General features: G+C 39.9%; 1 protein-coding gene across 3 annotated transcripts in view; it reads right to left on the bottom strand.

The window, feature by feature from the left end:
* The window catches only part of LOC135197168 (acetyl-coenzyme A transporter 1-like), an 81,578-nt gene that overhangs the window by 44,804 nt on the left and 17,904 nt on the right, over window positions 1-18,870 (bottom strand). For 2 of the 3 annotated variants that reach the window (XM_064224151.1, XM_064224150.1), the window contains exons 3-8: window positions 18,414-18,571; window positions 16,237-16,363; window positions 15,818-15,983; window positions 13,293-13,438; window positions 12,793-12,875; window positions 140-250 (exon numbers count right to left, since the gene is read on the bottom strand). In XM_064224151.1, coding sequence (XP_064080221.1) covers window positions 140-250; window positions 12,793-12,875; window positions 13,293-13,438; window positions 15,818-15,983; window positions 16,237-16,363; window positions 18,414-18,571 — 791 coding nt within the window. Of the gene's footprint in view, window positions 1-139; window positions 251-12,792; window positions 12,876-13,292; window positions 13,439-15,817; window positions 15,984-16,236; window positions 16,364-18,413; window positions 18,572-18,870 lie in introns of those variants that run through there. The other variant, XM_064224152.1, reaches the window with a different exon arrangement.

Here is an 18,870-nt window from a genome sequence, read left to right as displayed (position 1 = left end):
GAAGGTTTGTATGCCGTGTCGGAACAAATGTCATTGTAAACTTTGTATTGCTGTTGTATTAAATAAAAAAATTGGAGTGCGGATACTTATTGACTTACCCTCGTATATTGTTTATATGAAAAGAAACCAACGCACTTACCTTACATGTCAACAAAACTAATATCAATTGTTGTATTACTTTCATCTGTAGAATTTTCCCTAAAACTTTGTAGGTTCCAATTAATCCAAATTCTGGTTCATCAGCATTCACCTACAGGGAATTGAAACATCTTTTAAGTATTATTCATAACTTATCAAGTGATATGTCTGAAACACTACACTGGCACCTCAACTTCAAAGACGCCATTAAATCAAAATGTGAAAGTATTTTACATCCAACACAATTCACTGCATAGCAACCTGGCTGAGCTAGTCTACTGTAAGTTTACGGCTGAGCCCAGAAATAGATTTTTCCTACGTCAAAATCCCTTTATTGAACTAGTCTTTGGGTGAATTTCCACTGTTATGTTTGCATTTCATATGAATGAGCCTGTAATCAAACTATGTACTACCATGTTTTTGTTTATTGATGAATATTATGCTCATGCATATGTAGATTAATATGACATTTTTATAATAATATAAAGTTTCACTTATACTTACCCGGTGGTTACATATAGCTGTCGTCTCCTGACGTCACGGCAGAATTTGAAATTCGCGGTAGCGCTAATGGTTTGACAGGTGATCCCTCTACTCCCGCCCTCTACCGGGTACCGGGAACCATTCCAACCATAAATCAGAAGTTTCATGCCTACCTGTCCATATGAGGGGAGGAGGGCGGGCTTCGTTATGTAACCACCGGGTAAGTATAAGTGAAACTTTATATTATTATAAAAATGTCATTTTCACTTATATAACTTACCCGGTGGTTACATATAGCTGATTGACACATTTAGGGTGTGGGACAATGGCAGCTAACATAACAACTGTTGGAATTATCCGAAGATATAGGTTCCTTACCTTTAAAGACCGCTGACTCAGTGGTTACTGCCTCTGTAGTCTGCTGGCCTTTATTGTACCGACAGGATATATGGATCCGTGCGTCGGACACAATAATAAGTACTTGCCATTGAGGACGTGACCGTAACGGACAAGACTATAATGCCCCTGCTCAGGGCGCAGTACAAATCACCACAAAATACAATGAAAAACGAGGGATCACCACAACCGTTTAAGAAATACACCAGACATTAAAAGACTGAAAGATACTCAAAAAAACTCCCTGTATCTTCAGACAACCTTAAAAATACAAAAAACATAATCAAGGAGAAAAGTTAGTGAGGATGGGATACATCCTTCTCTCCCTCACCCAATACCGTGTCAGTCACAATGAATGGTCCCAATGTACTGCAATTTTCATATGTGGTTTGCAAATCTGTCAGATAATGAGATGCGAAGACAGAATTGCTTCTCCAATATGTAGATTTAATAATGTCTTTCAAAGACAGATTACGTCTAAAGGCCATAGACGTAGACACTGCTCTAATTTCATGAGCTTTGACTTTAAACACTTTGATATCTGAGTCCTGACATTGTCCGTGTGCCTCAGAAATCAAATTCCTTAAAAAGAAGGATCTTTCACTGAACACCACAGGTTATCACTCTTACCTCTTATACCTTTGGTCCTTTGCACATAATGTCTAAGTGCTCTCACTGGACAGAGAAGACATTCAGGCTCATTAGGCCCCACTAACTCCGAAATGTTCTTTATAGAGAAAGAACGAGGCCAAGGACGTGAGGGATTTTCATTCTTAGCCAAAAACTCCAGCATTGATGAGCACCTGGCATTGCCCTTAGCGAATCCAACTCTCTTATCAATAGCATGCAGCTCACTGATTCTTCTAGCTGATGCTAAAGCACAAAGAAAAAGGGTCTTCCTGGTCAGATCTCTAAAAGAACTAGAGGAGATCGGTTCGAATCTATCTGACATCAGCCATTTAAGAACTACATCCAGGTTCCAAGCTACTGTTCTTGACTCCTTTGTCTTGGTCGTATCAAAGGAACGAATCAGGTCTGAGAGGTCTTGATTATTAGAAATGTCTAATCCTCGATGTCTGAACACAGAAGACAACATAGCTCTATAACCCCTAATCGTCTGGGTAGAAAGCTTCTTCTTCTCACGAAGAAAAAGAAGGAAGTTAGCTAACTGAGCTATAGAGGTCTTAGAAGACGAAATTCCTTCTTCTTTGCACCAAGCTCTGAATTGGACCCACTTAGCTTGGTACACTCGATCAGAGGATTCTCTTCTGGGTCTAGCAATAGCCCTTGAAGCTCTCTTTGAAAATCCTCTCTTTCTGAGGAGATGCTCGACAGTCTGAAGGCGACTAGTCGAAGAGCGGACAAGTTGTGATGGAACCTCAGAAAGTGGGGCTGTCTGAGTAGATCCTTCCTTAACGGTAACTCTCTCGGAAAGTCCGTCAACAGCAGTAGTAGATCCGGAAACCATTCCCTGGCCGGCCAAAAGGGGGCTATCAGAGTCATCCTGACGTTCTGATGACCTCTGAACTTTGCCAGAACTAGATTTTTTGAATTTTGGCCTAGCCTAACTCCTTTCTTTCTCTATAAAAATGAATAATCTACCCACCTGTACGCTTTCTCCAACTCCAGTACACTCCAGAAATCACCTTAAAACACCAGCACCACAAGACTTACGACCCAAAAAACAACTCCTACCAGACAGAGAGCTCTCCCCTACCAACCACACACCACCAACACGTGCTTTCTCCTGCCCCGTGTTATTGTTTACATCCTGCCGATGCCGCCGCCATCTTGTCTATGACGTCACAGCCTATGACGTCACAACACAACTTAAATACATCAACAGACACCTTCTAGAATCTACCACATGCTGTCTATATATAGGACACCCACCATATTTCAACAATGCATAAAATACCCATAACAATTATACAATATATAATCACACTTATCTATACCCATAACAATTATACAATATATAATCACACTTATCTCTTTCTCCCTCCCCTCCGACTGTTTCCTAACCTAGTATTCCCCTCTTAATTTCCTTCGTCCTCCAACTCTTTACCCTCTACATAATTTCTAATACATTCCCCTGAAACTCCTGCTTTAGTTAATACATCAGCCACTTGCTCCTTTCCTTTTATCCATCTCACCTCCTTTATTTCCCCGGATTCAATGGTTTCCCTTATTGCAGCAATATCTATTTTTAATCTCTTGCTACTTACACCAGTGCTCGATTTGATGGCGGTCATTAGTGTTTTACTATCAGTGTTAACCAAGGCTTCTAAATTTCTCCCTCCTACTACCTCTTCCCACAAATGCTTGAAATATATCAATCCTTCTACAGCTTCCCCAACACTCAGGGCTTCAGCCTCAATGGTGGATTTTGCCACTCTCCTGGATTTCCTAGACTTCCACCATATGGGACTTCTCCTCTTCCCATCTGTCAAAGAAATAATATAACCCAGTTGAGTATGGCCATCTCTATGTTTCCAAATGAAGCGTCTGCATAGGCTTCCCAATAAACCCTTTTTCTTCTTCATCTCACTTATTGTAACTTCGCCCATCATGCTCTTAGTTTTTCTCACAATTTAATAAGTTTCTTCATATCCTGAGTTGTTCCTTCTTTAAATGCTTTACTTAATTCGCTAATATCATATGATATTTCTGGCAATCGTGTGTAGTGATACCCAATTCAGCTGTCCTACCACTGATCTGTAACTCTGTTAACTCTTTTTGTTCTAGCACTCTATTACCCGTATATCTTCTAGCCTCTGGTTCTCTTATGGAATTTATATACTGCCACTGATTAAGGGAAAATCTATTCTCCTTCTGCTCTATTACTACTCCTATATACTTGAACCTTTTACTCTCTTGTTCTCCTACTTGCAATTTCCCTTTCAATCTCCCAATCGTTTCCTTTAAGAATCCTTCAGTTCCTCCGTAGCAAAAATCATCTACGTGTGTACACAAAATGCCTTCCATTTGATTATTGTTCTTTTTCCAAAAGAATATATTAGGTTCTAGTCTACTTCTCTCACCTTGAAGCTCCTTCACTACTTTCACCACTTTACAATACCATGCTTTTGCTGCATCCTTGAGCCCATAGACTGTTTTTCTTCCAACTTCCATAATCCCCTCCAACCATCTTCCCTTGGTGGCTTCAAGTACACTTCTCTTTGTATCTCGTCACCTTGTAAATATGCAGTTTTGACATCCAATGTATAACAATTCCAATTTTTCACCTTTATTATGGTTAGACAGAATTTTAAAATTTCAGCATTACATGTGGGAGCATCCTTTTCCCACTCAGCCATTTCTTCTTCAAACCCTCTAGCTACCAATCTTGCTTTACATATCCTTTCCCCCCCCACCCCCCTTTTATCTTTTCAGTTACTATCCATCTTGTAGATATAGCTTTTTGTCCAACATCATTTACCTCCTCATATACCTGGTTATCTCTCCAACTTAGAAGTTCTTTTCTTTAGCTTCATTATGCTTCTATTTTCAAATCCCAGCAACACCTCCTCTTCATCTTCAATTTTTTTCTACCTGACTATAATCCCTCAAGTTAACCCACCCTTTGTCACTGACTGTGAGTCTTGTATATTGTACGAATCAGCCCATGCTTGGCTTGATCTTTTTCCTGCAAGACCTAAAATAGTCCATTCTTCTACTTGTCCTGTATCATTGTTTATAGCCCTAACTCTATTTCCCTTTTTGAATTTTGGTATCTCTTCCATTAACTCGCTTTCTATTGACCCACTTTGCCCGTTATCTTCCACTGTTTCCTCTATCACCTCTCTTTCTATAGTCTCTTCTGTGTCTGCATTCCTTCTCTCACCCATTATCTCCTCTCCTTCCAGCCAATCTACTTTCCCTTCATTTGGGCCATCTGACCTACCTTTCACCCCATGGGATTTATCTATTCTAGCCGATATCTCTTCTGTATCTGGTGATCGTCGTTGAATCCTTGTCACATGTATCCTAGCTACTTCTCTTAAAGAATCCCCATGTTTGACTATTATTGTTTTCCCCGATACTCCCACTACCTGAGCAGGTCCTCTCCATTCATTTTCATTTTCCCTCTTATAGAATACCTCATCTCCTACCACTGCTTCTTCAAATTTATGTTCTCTGATGTTTTTGTTTAGCGCTATTCTTATTTTATTACAGGACTCATTTTTTATAAATGCTTCTCTGGCCTTGTGCATTGCATTCAGTGTGTCCCTTACCATACCCTCTTCCATCCCTTTTTCTCTGCTTGCAGGACTAGAACTTTCTTCTCCTATTAGGTTAGGCAGTGAAGGGTTTTTTCCAAATACTAATTGGTTGGGAGAGAAACCTCCATTATTCATTAAACAGTTCCTAGCACTCACTACCCATTTCAAAGCTAGGGACCAATCTACTTCCTCTTCCTCCATCATCTTCCTTACACTTCCCTTGATCATGCCTACGGTCTTTTCACATAATCCGTTGCTCACGGAGATTCTGATGCTGTGGCTAATACTTTAATATTCCATTTTTCTGCCATCCTCCTTACTTTTTTCATTTTGAAATTCTCCCCCATTATCTGACAATATTTTGGAGGGTGCTCCAAATATAGCAAACCAGCACTCAAAAAGTATCTTTATTATAGTTTCTGGTTTCTTATCTTTTATCCAACAGGCCTGACAATATCTCGTTGCCATATCCACTATTACCAAGAACTTTCTCTCTTCTATCTCTCCCACATCCATCGCTACGACTTCATTGAACGTTTTACTCCAAGAAAAGCCTACTACCGGTTTGGCGGGGTTTCTTTTGTATTTTTTACAAACCTCACAATTTTTAATCAGTTCCGTTAGTAACTTCTTATTCCTCTTTTTCTTTTTCGATTAACCCATTACTCCATTGTGCTTCCTCTGTTAGCTTCCATATTTTATCTCCACTTCCATGACCAAACTGTAAATGTAATTTCTTCATTGTGTTCTTAATTTCCCTCGGATTCTTTCCCTTCCAACCCTCCAGTAATAATTCTTCTACCTTCCTCCTCCTTATAGGCACTCTTAAATGACCCTGTTCGTCTTCTCTTAACTCTACTTTCATTCCCCCTAATACTTCTACTATGACACAATTTCTTTCAAATTTAGGGTCATACCCATTTTACTCATGGTTTGCTTACCTATCAGCCAGGGTATATCACCTTGCAGAATTTCCGTCTTCAAATAAAACTTTCTGTTTTTTTTAGTATCACAGGTATTTCTATTATTCCTCTGGACTTATAAGATGTCTCACCAAAATTAAACACTTTATTAGACTCTGTCCTAGTGTCCCTCATTCTCCTCAAACTCTTCCTGACTCAAATCCATGACAATACGTGCTAGTCACAATTCCCCGCAAACTGTTGATTTACACCCTGTGTCCAAAATTGCATCAACCACCTCCCATGATGCTTCCACTATTTTATTAACTTCTCCTACATAAACCTCTTCTTCTTCTGTCCCATTTTCTGTTTTTACCTTATTTTCTTCTAGTCTTGTTTCAGTTTTCTTCCTATTATGAAAATTCTGAGGACAATCCCTAGCCCAATGCCATTCTGAGCTGCATATTGCACATACTGTTACCTTCCCTTCTTTGTTTATAGGATTTCTACCACCCCTTCCTCGGTTCCATCTTCCCCGATATCTTTGGTTTTCCCTCCTCTTCCCAGAACTGGCATTGCCTTCTGACGAACCCCACCATTCCCGTTCCTCTTTAGTCTAATCCCTCAAATAGTCTTTTCATTGTTTGCGACACTGTTCCGTACTCTAGCTTTTCTTGCCCACAAGCCGATAATACCATTGTTTTTGATTTTCCGTGAGATTTGCTTGCTCTATTACATGATACCCCTTGACTTCGCCTTCAAGCGCGCCTTTCCCCATTGCTCTTTCACACTCAGATGCTGCCTTCTCGTATCTAATTAAATAGTCCGCCATATTTTCACTAGATTCTCTTCTTATTAGAAGGTATCTTTTTATTCTACCGTAATTCTCCATTACCGAGTCTTTTAGATAGGCTTTATCTAGTTTCTCTAGGATTAACTTTGGACCCTCTGTACCAGTAAGTTTATCTTTATCTAATGCTTCCACTAGCTCTCGGGCTTTCCCTTTTAAGCTCATTCTCATTTCTATCGCCGGGTATTTTGTATCTTCTCCATACAACAATAGCCAATCTTCGGCTTGACCTTTCCATTCTTTGTATTCTTCTTGTATCCCGCTAAACCTAGGACATTCCCTTCTCCATCTAGTAGTCTCCCTTTGTTCACTGTCGGATCCAGGCATCTTTGATCAACCACGCTCTGCTACCAGTTTGAATTTTGGCCTAGCCTAACTCCTTTCTTTCTCTATAAAAATGAATAATCTACCCACCTGTACGCTTTCTCCAACTCCAGTACACTCCAGAAATCACCTTAAAACACCAGCACCACAAGACTTACGACCCAAAAAACAACTCCTACCAGACAGAGAGCTCTCCCCTACCAACCACACACCACCAACACGTGCTTTCTCCTGCCCCGTGTTATTGTTTACATCCTGCCGATGCCGCCGCCATCTTGTCTATGACGTCACAGCCTATGACGTCACAACACAACTTAAATACATCAACAGACACCTTCTAGAATCTACCACATGCTGTCTATATATAGGACACCCACCATATTTCAACAATGCATAAAATACCCATAACAATTATACAATATATAATCACACTTATCTATACCCATAACAATTATACAATATATAATCAGATTTGACCAGTCCAGAAGCATGGCATCCACTGTAAACGCCTCCTCGTCTGGAACTGGGGAGCAATACAGTGGTAGACGAGCTGTCTTGTTTGTGGCGAAGAGATCCAACTGAGGACATCCCCAAATCCCCCAAAGCTTCTTGCATATTTGAGGATGTAACGTCCACTCTGTGGAGAGGACTTGTCCTCTCCTGCTGAGAATGTCCGCCTTTACATTCTTCGAGCCTTGAATAAATCTTGTGCTCAAGACAACCTTGTTCTCTTTCGCCCAAATGAGTAGGTCTCTCGCCGCCTCGCACAGAGAGAACGAGTGTGTCCCCCCCTGTTTTTTTATGTAAGAGAGAGCCGTGGTGTTGTCTGCTTGAACCAGCACTACTTTCCCTCTTACCTCTGTCTTGAAGTGCATTAGAGCCAAATGAATCGCCTTCAACTCTTTTAGATTTATGTGCCAGCTTCTCTGATGAATCTGCCAAAGTCCGACACTTCCTTTCTCCCCAGAGTAGCTCCCCACCCTTTGTCCGATGCGTCTGACAAAAGCGTAAGGTTGGGGCTCAACTGGCTTAGAGACAAGCCTTCCTCTAGCCTTCCTTCTGATTTCCACCAAAGTAGGTCCTGTTTGATTCCTTCCGAGATGGGGAACACGAAGGAGTCTGGGAACTTCTTCCTTTGCCACTTCTGCTTCAAGTAAAATTGAAGTGGTCTCATGTGAGCCTGCCCCAGACTTACAAATTGCTCTATTGAAGCCAAGGTTCCTAAAAGGCTCATCCACTGATCTTCGCCGAGCAAGTTTGTCTGACGAGAAATTCGTCTATTTTGTTCAGGCAAGAGTCGATCCTTTGGCGAGACGGAAAAGCCTGAAAAAGAACTGAATTCAGTCTCACTCCTAAATAAACTATCTCCTGAGAAGGAGTGAGACATGACTTTTCCTTGTTTACTAACAAACCTAGGCTTTCCGTCATCCTTAAAGTCTTTTGTAGGTCCTCCACACACTTCTGTCTGGACCTTGCCCTGAGAAGCCAATCGTCTAGATACATGGATATTCGTATCCCGTCTAGATGAAGCCACATTGCTACTGACGACAGAACTCTGGTGACACTTGTGGAGCTGTCGACAGGCCGAAGAGAGGGCCCTGAACTGATAAATGCGGCCCTTGAACACGAATCTCAGGAATCTTCTCGATTCCGAATGAATCGGAATATGAAAATAAGTGTCCCGAAGGTCTATGGAAACCATCCAATCTCCAGGATGAAGAGCTGCTAATACCGATTGGGTCGTTTCCATAGAAAACTTCGTCTTCAGGACAAAGACGTTCAGGGCACTGACGTCCAACACCGGTCTCCAACCCCCGTGGCCTTCTTTACCAGGAAAAGGCGATTGTAAAATCCTGGTTCCTGCAGAGAGTCCACTAACTCTATGGCCCTCTTTTCCAGTAAGGCGAGAACTTCTTGATGGAGGGCAGCAAATTTTTCGGAGTTCTCCGAGTAGGCTGACAAATTCACAGGAAATTCTGTGAGAGGGGGGTGCTTGATGAACGGTAATGGTGTATCCTTCCTTCAGGACCTGGACTGTCCAAGGATCCGCTCCGAGATGAAACCAGGTCTGCCAGAAAAGAAAAGGTGTAATCTGGCTCTACTGCTGTGTGGAGGACTACGGGACCTACTTCTTGATGGAAGAGGGAGTGGTTTTAGAAGAGGCTCTACCTCTCCCACGAAACCTGGAGGAAGATCGAACGGGAGCTCTCCCTCGAAATGGTTTAGGAGCTTCCGTGGAGGGAGCACTCCGAGAAGCAGAAAGAACCAGAGCTATCTTCCTGGGCTTCTTCACTGACTGTGATAAAAGATCCTGGGTCGCTTTCTGTGTTAAAGATTGAGCGATCTCGCTCACAATCTCTTGCGGAAAAAGGTGTTTCTTGTCCAAAGGAGAGAAGAGCAAGGCAGATTCTGGTTCGATGAAACCCCTTTCGACAAGAAGGAGCACCAAAGCTGTCTCTTCTTCAACACTCCAGAGGCGAAAATGGCAGCGAGCTCCGAAGCTCCATCACAGATGCCTTTATCGATACAATCCAGTACCGAGGCAAAATCCTTCAACTGCTCCATCCGAAGTCCAAAATGACTTGACTTTCCTGGCCAGCGAAGCAATGGCCCAATCCAGGAAGCTAACAACTTCGAAAAACACGGAAACACTCTTGCAAAGATGCTCCAGTTCATTTGTTGAAAAGAAAATCTTAGCAGTATTAAGGGCTGCTCTGCGGAAGAGTCCACGAGACTAGAAAAGTCTCCCTGAGCGGAGGCAGTCACACCCAGGGAAAAAACTTCTCCAGTGTCATACAGACACGGCTCCTTGACGAAAGTCTCGAAGGGGAAGACAAAAAACATTTTTCCCCTGTTCCCTCTTCTCCAAAAGCCAAGCGTTAACTTTCTTGATAGCTTTCTTAGCCGAAATCGAGAGGACGAGACGCGTGAACGAGGACGAGGAGTCAGGCTTACTGTCCTTTTTCCACTGCGAACTAGGAGAAACTGGAACGGAAGGCGCAAAAGAATCTCCAAAGTTGTCAACGAAGGATCGTAAAAGGAGTTTATACCCCGACAAATGCTTGTCTTTTTCTGTAAGTCCTTCTCCTTCTTCCTCCAAATCCGAAGCTTCATTCGACGAAACTGGCGAACATTCCATCGGCATGGAGGAAATCCTGTTCGGCGAAGTCACACCCTGATGCGTCCGAGGAGGGTGTGAGAAAGCAGAAGAAGACGTCTGAGCCTGTACTGAGACGTATCCAGGCGGCTGAGCTGGCGGCTGCGTTGGCGGCTGAGCTGGCGGCTGAGGTGGCGCTCGAGCGAGAGCCTGACGTGGCGCCATAGACGGAGTCAGGAAAGGAGTCCGACCAGGCGCCTGAAGTGGCGTCTGAAGAGGAGTCACATGGAGAGTCTGAGCCTGAAGAGGCGACTGCAAAGGAGCCTGCGAAGAGGACTGCACAGTAATCTGCGGAAGATGTAAGGCGGTCGGGAGCGCATTCGGGGACGAAAGAGACTTGCCAAAAAGCTCCAAGATACTGCCTAACTTGGCATTCATCTGTTCAAACACCGAAGGTTGAGGATCCACCGACGTAGAAGGCGCGGGAGGTGTAGAAGGATGATCCACAAACACGTCTGGAGCCGCAGGAGTTATCGCTTGAGGAGGCTCTGGAGGAGGCTCCGAAGGAGTGTGCGTGTTCGGCTTCTCCACTTCTATGAGAGAAGGGCGATAAATCGAAACCGCCGGAGAAAAAGCTTCAGGCTCCTCCCAAAAACTACAAGAAGGTTCGGCAGCCGCCACCTTCTTGGGAACCGCAGCAGGCGAAACATCGCGCGACTTTTCAGCGGTCTAGAAGTCTTATTACGCCAACCTCTATAAAGGAGGAAACAATCATTGAAACTAGAGTCACTTGACGAAAAACTTCCTTCCTCGCAAAATCCTTTCCAATGGTGAGCGCAAGCATCCTGGGATACGGCTACCAGGATTTGCTTGGGGGGAGGGGGCGGCTGCTCGGGAGCAGGTCCCGCTCGCCTCCCTTCGGTTTTCGGCGTGCCTCCTCCCAGGATCTGGGGAGTTTGACAGGGGCCTAGACCTAGGAGAACGAACGGGCCGAACAACCACCTCCTCCACTACACTTGCACTAAGTAATTTATCACACTTAACTACCACTTCTTGCACTGTCTCACCCATTTTCTGCATAGTGGTGAGGAAAGAGACAAATTTCGAGTCCATATCGGCTCGTAATACTGACACGGGATCGGGATCGGGAGATACAGATTCGAGGGCAGGAGCAACCACTACGGGGTTAATAGGAACAGGATTAATAGAATTCAGAGGAATATCCTGGCTACTCAATAACTTAGAAGAAGATCTCTGTGAAGCCTTTCTGATTCTATCTTTTTCTAACTTTCTCATATACTTTCCCAGTGCCTTCCACTCCTGAGATGTTAGAGACTTACATTCTTCACACGAATTCTCAAAAGAACATTCACGTCCCCTACAACTAACACAAGTAGAATGAGGATCAAGTGAAGCTTTAAGAAGTCTAGTCTTACACCCACTACTACACACCCTATACTGAACAGAGCCAGTGTCAGACATCGTGAAGAATTCAAAATAATTCCTAAAAAGGACAACAATATCAAAACCAAAATAACTATAGCGCTAGCAAAAAGATCAGTAAACTCAAGGTACATCACCAAAAGGAGAAAACCAAGATGATCAAATCCAAATTCCAACCAGCAGAGGAACCGTGTTACCGGTTCCGACGGCAGGAAACTTCTGATTTATGGTTGGAATGGTTCCCGGTACCCGGTAGAGGGCGGGAGTAGAGGGATCACCTGTCAAACCATTAGCGCTACCGCGAATTTCAAATTCTGCCGTGACGTCAGGAGACGACAGCTATATGTAACCACCGGGTAAGTTATATAAGTGAAACCTTTTATTTGTTGGCTTTCCTAAGGGAGTTAATTTTCTGTTATGACTATACATTTATAACATACATTTCATTGCAGTGACTCAGTGATATTGTGTAGTTCATACTAACTGGTCTTGGGTCTTCACTACTATATCAGGATGTCTGGTACCCAAAAACTGTTCATTACACTGAGGTGCCGTTGTATTATATATTCTACATCAACAACTTACATTGGGAACAGATGTATTTGTAAATGTGCAATATGTGTTAAATTAGTATAAGAACCTATACATTCTATTAAAAATGTCACATCCATCTGCAGTCTTTTTTTAAACCAAACAATCATCAATTGAACTCAAAGTTTGATTCATGAAACTTCACAATGATGACAGAAATCTCTTTTAAGCCAAAAATATAAGAACCTCTGGACTTTATGTCAAATTATTTCAACAGTCAGTGGAAAGACTTCAAATGTCTTAATCTGAATCAATAAATAAATCAAGTTAGTTAAATCCAAAATATTTCCTATTAATTTTGAGCTAGAATATCACACTTCACAACGTGCATTGCAGTCTTACCTCTGATTCATCAGTTTCACTCTTCAGCGCCCAAACCGCAGTGGTTGTAAAAATGAACACAATTCCCCAGAAAAAAAGAAAACCTGCAAAATGAACCAAAACTAGAGTATGTAATCTAAACTGTTAGTGCAGCGACATGCAGACACTTAAGAACTTCAGTTCTCATTTGTCTTTATTGGGATAAGGGAATAGATGATAATTCTGTCAAGAACTTAGCACATAAATAATCACAGTTTCTAGCAAGAAATGGTCATGGACTGTTTGGGTCAACATAAGCTTTTACTGTAATTTCATTTTATTCAAGAGGTAATTGTTATCAAAACTGGTATTTCAGATTTTGTAATTATTTTATTTGGAAAAATTATTTTTCTTGAAATTATGAGTATTAAAACAACAACAAAATTTTCTGGCAATAGTCAAGTATCCTCAGCCAACTGTTAGCATTATTCCTTAAAAAATATATTCAGTAGGATGTTCAACATCAAAATAAATTAATTTACCAGGAAGTGTTACCACAGAATCAGTTTGTCCCAGATAGTTGACACAAAAATCCTTTGATTCCAGGGCAAGAAAGACGACATACCCTAAGAAATAACCAGCTGTCTGTCCTACTGAGTTACATGTTGAAGCCCAGCCAACATTGTCCCTGAAAAAAATTCACAGTATAAAAATCCAATAAAATGTATTTGGCCCCAGTACAAAAAAATTAATTTAAATACAAATTCATAACTTAAAAATGTTCCTAAACAAAAACAAAAAAACCTTTGAAGAAGGACAAAGGTAAGTTATCAACAAGGTTCCATTGTATGCATGTGCAAGCTTTTTGAGCCCCTGCCTTGTCAGAAATTTGGTTAAGAATTGCCTTGATATTCAATTTCACCATTATCATTGCCTTACACTTGCCTTTTACAATACTTTTCACCATCATTCTGTGGTCCTTTGACCAAAGTTTTGGTATACAGTACTTGTATATATCACAGGAATTTCAGCAATGTACAAACTTTTTATTTATATTAAGAAGGATCTTTAAGCTCTGTCTAATGCTTGTTTCAAGTTGCTAGGTAATTTTCTTTTCTTTTTATAGGCTCGTAGCAGATTACCTTAAAGATATTTAGCTTTGTGTTGTTTGTAGCTCCTGCGATGCTTTCACTAACAAATACAGTGGCCACTAAGATAATGCTTATTACAATAATGTTAGGTAGGTAAAACCAAGAATGTCACTTATCTGGATTGTTCTGTCGAACTTTACTTGCCTTCCCACTATTGTCGATCAAGAACATAAATATTCATAATATAATTTAGTATCATTTGGATACTTTACTTACCTACTGTTAAAAATAGCTTACTACCTTTGACAGTATGGAAGATTCATCCCAAATAACTGGTTTTCAGTCTTGTTTAGCAGATTTTTCTTCTAGTACTTTACATTTGCAGTGATCATTCAAAGGTGAGATGCTGATTTGTACATACCATAGTTATATTTTGTTATTGTTTTGCTTATGGTCCTGATTGCATAATATCAGTGATTATATATTATATAAATCATGTTAGAAATGTATCAAAAAGAGATGTTCTAACCTTCTGGGTAATCCCTGAAACGTATACTGTATGTGGACAGTAACTGAAGAACCAAATGAATGTTGTGTTCAGCTTGCCTTGGATAAATATGTTCATCAAAGCTGCTCTAATTCTAATTGGCCAAAGGAGAGGTGGAGAGTATAACAGATGATATAAAGGTAGAAACTGTGGCTCTGTAAGTCCTCCCTCAGCCTCAGATTCTAAGACCTCAATTCCTGCTGGGTAGCAGTAGCATAACTCAGGGAGCAGGGGGGGCACACACAGTGGAGTTGCAATGCCAATAATTTAAGTGAAACAAGATACAATAAGAAAAAATACAGTAAATTACATTGATCTTTTTTTCAATAGTTCCATATTAGTACTGTTCAACTGAAATCAAACATTTCTTGAAAGAATAATGCAGTTATATATTGCATTCAAATCTTATACAATATATAATAAGGATACATTTAATTTACTTATAAAGAAAGAATGTACTGTAGAATTAGAGGAAAACAAATTGATGTAGTTAAATATAATACATTTTTCTCAAGCTAGTCACTGTTCATTTGAAAAGGAACTGTAACCTCCTGTGGTCAAAGGGTTTCAGGGGGGACAAGTGCCTGCCCTTACCCCTACGTGCGGCCACCCATGCTAAAGCTAGTTACGCCACTGTTGGGCAGACACCTGTGTCACTCCAGTCCCTCAATAGAATGTTTGGAGATGGACATGCCTCCTGCCAACTAATCTAGCCCACATATGGCTATGATAACTGCCAACAACAACTCACTTGAAGGCAGGTACCCTCGAGAGCAAATCCTACCAGATAACTGCTTACTACTAGAAAAAACCAACAAGAAGGCACAAGTTAGAGCAACGGATAACTGACCTATCACAGACAATGACCCCTGTCATTGTGTGACTCACTAACCACATTACTGATTACTGATTGCATAATGAACTCTGTGAATGCGCACTTTAATCCAGTACTCAACGAAACAGCAATAATCAAGCCCTTTGTGGAATTAAAGCAAAACATATACCATTCGTCTGTTTTTGTATTTGTCGGTATATTGTAGATGTAACTTCAAGAACTTTCAACCAAAATAATGAACATTTCACAACTTAAAAATGTGACAACAATGGTACTCTCAAAGGAGCTTGAATATCTTGAAATAATTTATACTTCCATATAATCTGTAAGCAAGACTGATATGTTAGCACTTAAAGTAAAATTCTCACTTCTTGGTCAGTAGGTACAAATACTACTACTGGTAAATTAGTAGTAGTAACACTGAATTAAAGGTTTAAACCAAAGTTAATTTTGGCACAATATCAGTAACCAAAATGTTAAAAAATAACTGACAAGTTGAAGCAAAAACTGCAATAAATAATGTATCCAGTTTACAAACCATGATAAAGATCTGAATTTCCTTCAATCTAAAAAAACTTGCATGAATATCCTTACCTTGATAATATAGTAAGAGCCCACCCATCAACAGCTATGTCTTGTGTTGCAGCTAAAAAGTTCAGAGCAAAGAAGACGCATGTTATGAGGGACACATTAGGAGGAAGATCCGTTTCTTCTCCGAGGAGACGGTTGATATTTGATGACAAAATCAGCATGAACAATCCTGGTAAAGACAATGGTTACAGGAGCAAATGAGCTAGCACTTTATAAAAAACGATTCACTATATGATTACCTAATATTAGAAGCTTTGATCATCATTAATGTCATACAGTATAGAAAAATAATTCTACGTTAATTTTATCTGTAATACACAATAAACTATGTTTAACTTATAAAGGTAACTTTACTTTCTAAATATAAGAAACATGTGTTGCAAAGCTGCATTTCCAATGCTCTTTGTTCACATTAAACTTACCAATAAAATATTGAGCAGGAACAAGCCATGATTTACGGCGTCCCATTGTCTGAAAATATAACGAATCCACCAAGGGTGCCCACAACAGCTTGATGCTGAAAGGCCAGAATGATAAACTGAAGGTGGCCTAAGAGAAAAAATAAAAAGTACTTACTAAATTCAGCATCATACAACAATTTAAACCTCAAGGCAAGAAAACTATACAAAACTGGATTTTACACAGATTAATAAGAGGTAATTTAGAGTTTATAAATAGATGCAACAGTAAATTCAGAAATCCTTTAATGAATCATGAATACTTTAATGAATATAACTACAGTACTATACATATTCACTAGTAAACTAGAGAGAGCCCATTTACAGCTCCCCAACACCTAAGAATTCAAAATTATCTTCTCTAACATAATCTTTCATTATACATAATCAAAGTAACAATTACTCAATAGTGATCTCAAACTCCAGTAACAGCCAAGGGATTACAGAGTAACAATGAGAGATGACTCCTTTGAACAAGACCTACAATATCATGGTAAAAGGACAATATGCTGAAGATCTAGACCAGAAGGAATTCAGGCAGAAAGTCCACAAGCTAGACATAAAGGAAAGAGTTAATTTTATGTCCAGCTTCATCAACTGAAAGTCTGACATAAATGAGTACAGAATAACTGTATCGATTCAAGTCACTCAGTCTGCATCCACAACTGACCTCAATGGTCCAAGTTGCCCAAGAACAAGGGAAGCCTTCCAAGTTTTTTTTATTTCAATCAATGCCAATCAAGCAACCTATGTTACTCAGCTATTAGTAACTCTAACCACATGTGATCTGTCATTTTAGAGCTATTTCAACCATTTTCAATTTTGCTGTGCACTGCATGCTGCGTTGATATCAGCAACACAAAGACCTGGCGTTTAAATATTTCAACTTAGCATGAAATAAATCAACAACTTATTCCTGTCTCCAGTTGGAAAAGCAGAATTTTTCAAACCACAAGGGTTCTAACAGGAAAAGCTCCCAAGTCAAGGAGAAGAAACATGGAAGTAGTAAACTATATAAGAGATTTAACCAGGAAAAACAAATAGGATAAAACAATTCAATAATGAAATTATTCATGTGAGTCTGCTCAGTGAAAATAAAGCATTTCCACCTAATCTGAAAATCTGAAGTTACAGTACAATAATTCACTGTTTTGTGGGAAAACAGTACTACTTCTGTTTTTTCATATTATAATCCAATGTAAAGTTGTGCCATTACAGATGTAAAAGCTGAAAAAAGGAGGCAAAATAAGCAGCAGCACCTTAATTTAAACAAAAGAGAGTGAGAGAGCCAAAAATGAGAAAGAACAAGCAGGGGAAATCTAGGGATGTAACACAGTACAGAGGTAAGGGATTTCCTCTTACTTAGCTCTGGAAAAGGAGAACAACAAAGAAGAGAAGTGATGGAGGGGTGATCTGGGAGGGAAGGGGAACTTGTGGAGTTATGTTTTATATGGGGGTCCAATGTGTGCTAGTGACATTTGCCTTCAGGAATGGACTCGCCCCCAGGTTTATAGAGTACAGTTTTCTCTTATTATACTTAGCAGTGATTGTGCTTTTTATCTTTTCCAGGCCTGGATAGGGAGGGTTGGAGTCAGGAACAGTAACCGTCTGTGTCCCATATGCTAAAGCAAATTATGAAATGAGCTGTTCAATGAGTGTTAAAAGACCTGGACAAGGTTCCTCAAAAACAGCAACCTGACTAGGGATTTAGAAGTGAAGAAAAAGGCCTTCATTCAATTGTTATCATAAATATGCAGAAAAATCTTCACTAACAAGAGTTACTTGATGGACCAATGAAGGGCTCAGTTCTAATTAGAGAGCTTACCATTTAACTCAGAAACAAACAAAGTCTACCTTTACATTAACACTTTCTTTTGCCCTTTTATCTATGTGGATAAATGACTAGCCTCAGTCAAGTAACAAAATTAATATACAACTGCAAAGGTAAAAAGATTTTCAAGCATAAGAGAATCTGATTCAGAATCATGAGCTCAAATATCATTGTTTCTGGAATAATGTGAAGCTAAAATCAATTATTTCCTTATATGTACACTTCTATATATGCCTAGTACAAAATTCTCACATGCAAAACAGCTGTACAACATCCAAATTAATTAGAATACTCATTTTACTACACTCACTTGATCTTTGTAAGAAACATTTCTGTTCTGTAAAACCATAGGAATACTAGCTGCTAGCCCAAGAGGGATACCCTGTAGCACATATAAAAATAAGAGCAAAAGGATGTTCCCACGGTCTTGGTTAAAACCGGATACTTTCTTTGGCTTGAAGCTTTGGGCTGTAAATAAAAACAAATTAGACCAAAAATTAACATATAATTTAACCATGTCAAAGTATAATCACTAAATCTGAAAACTGTTGTGAAAGATTGCTAATGAAAAATATAGAAATTTTGATTGATAATACATCCCATCATTTTAAACTTTGCTAAGCAATATTACATGCAAGATATATCAACTGACTCAATAACAAAATTAACCTCAATAAATGCAATACAGGCTCTGGCTTGTATATTTTCTTAAATTAATAAATAACTAGAAGATTACTGAAAAAATATGAAGAATAACAAATTATACA

Source organism: Macrobrachium nipponense, chromosome 18 (genome assembly GCF_015104395.2).
Source record: "Macrobrachium nipponense isolate FS-2020 chromosome 18, ASM1510439v2, whole genome shotgun sequence".
In the NCBI taxonomy this organism is placed as follows: Eukaryota; Metazoa; Arthropoda; class Malacostraca; order Decapoda; family Palaemonidae; genus Macrobrachium; species Macrobrachium nipponense.
This window is presented reverse-complemented; position numbering and strand designations above follow the sequence as displayed.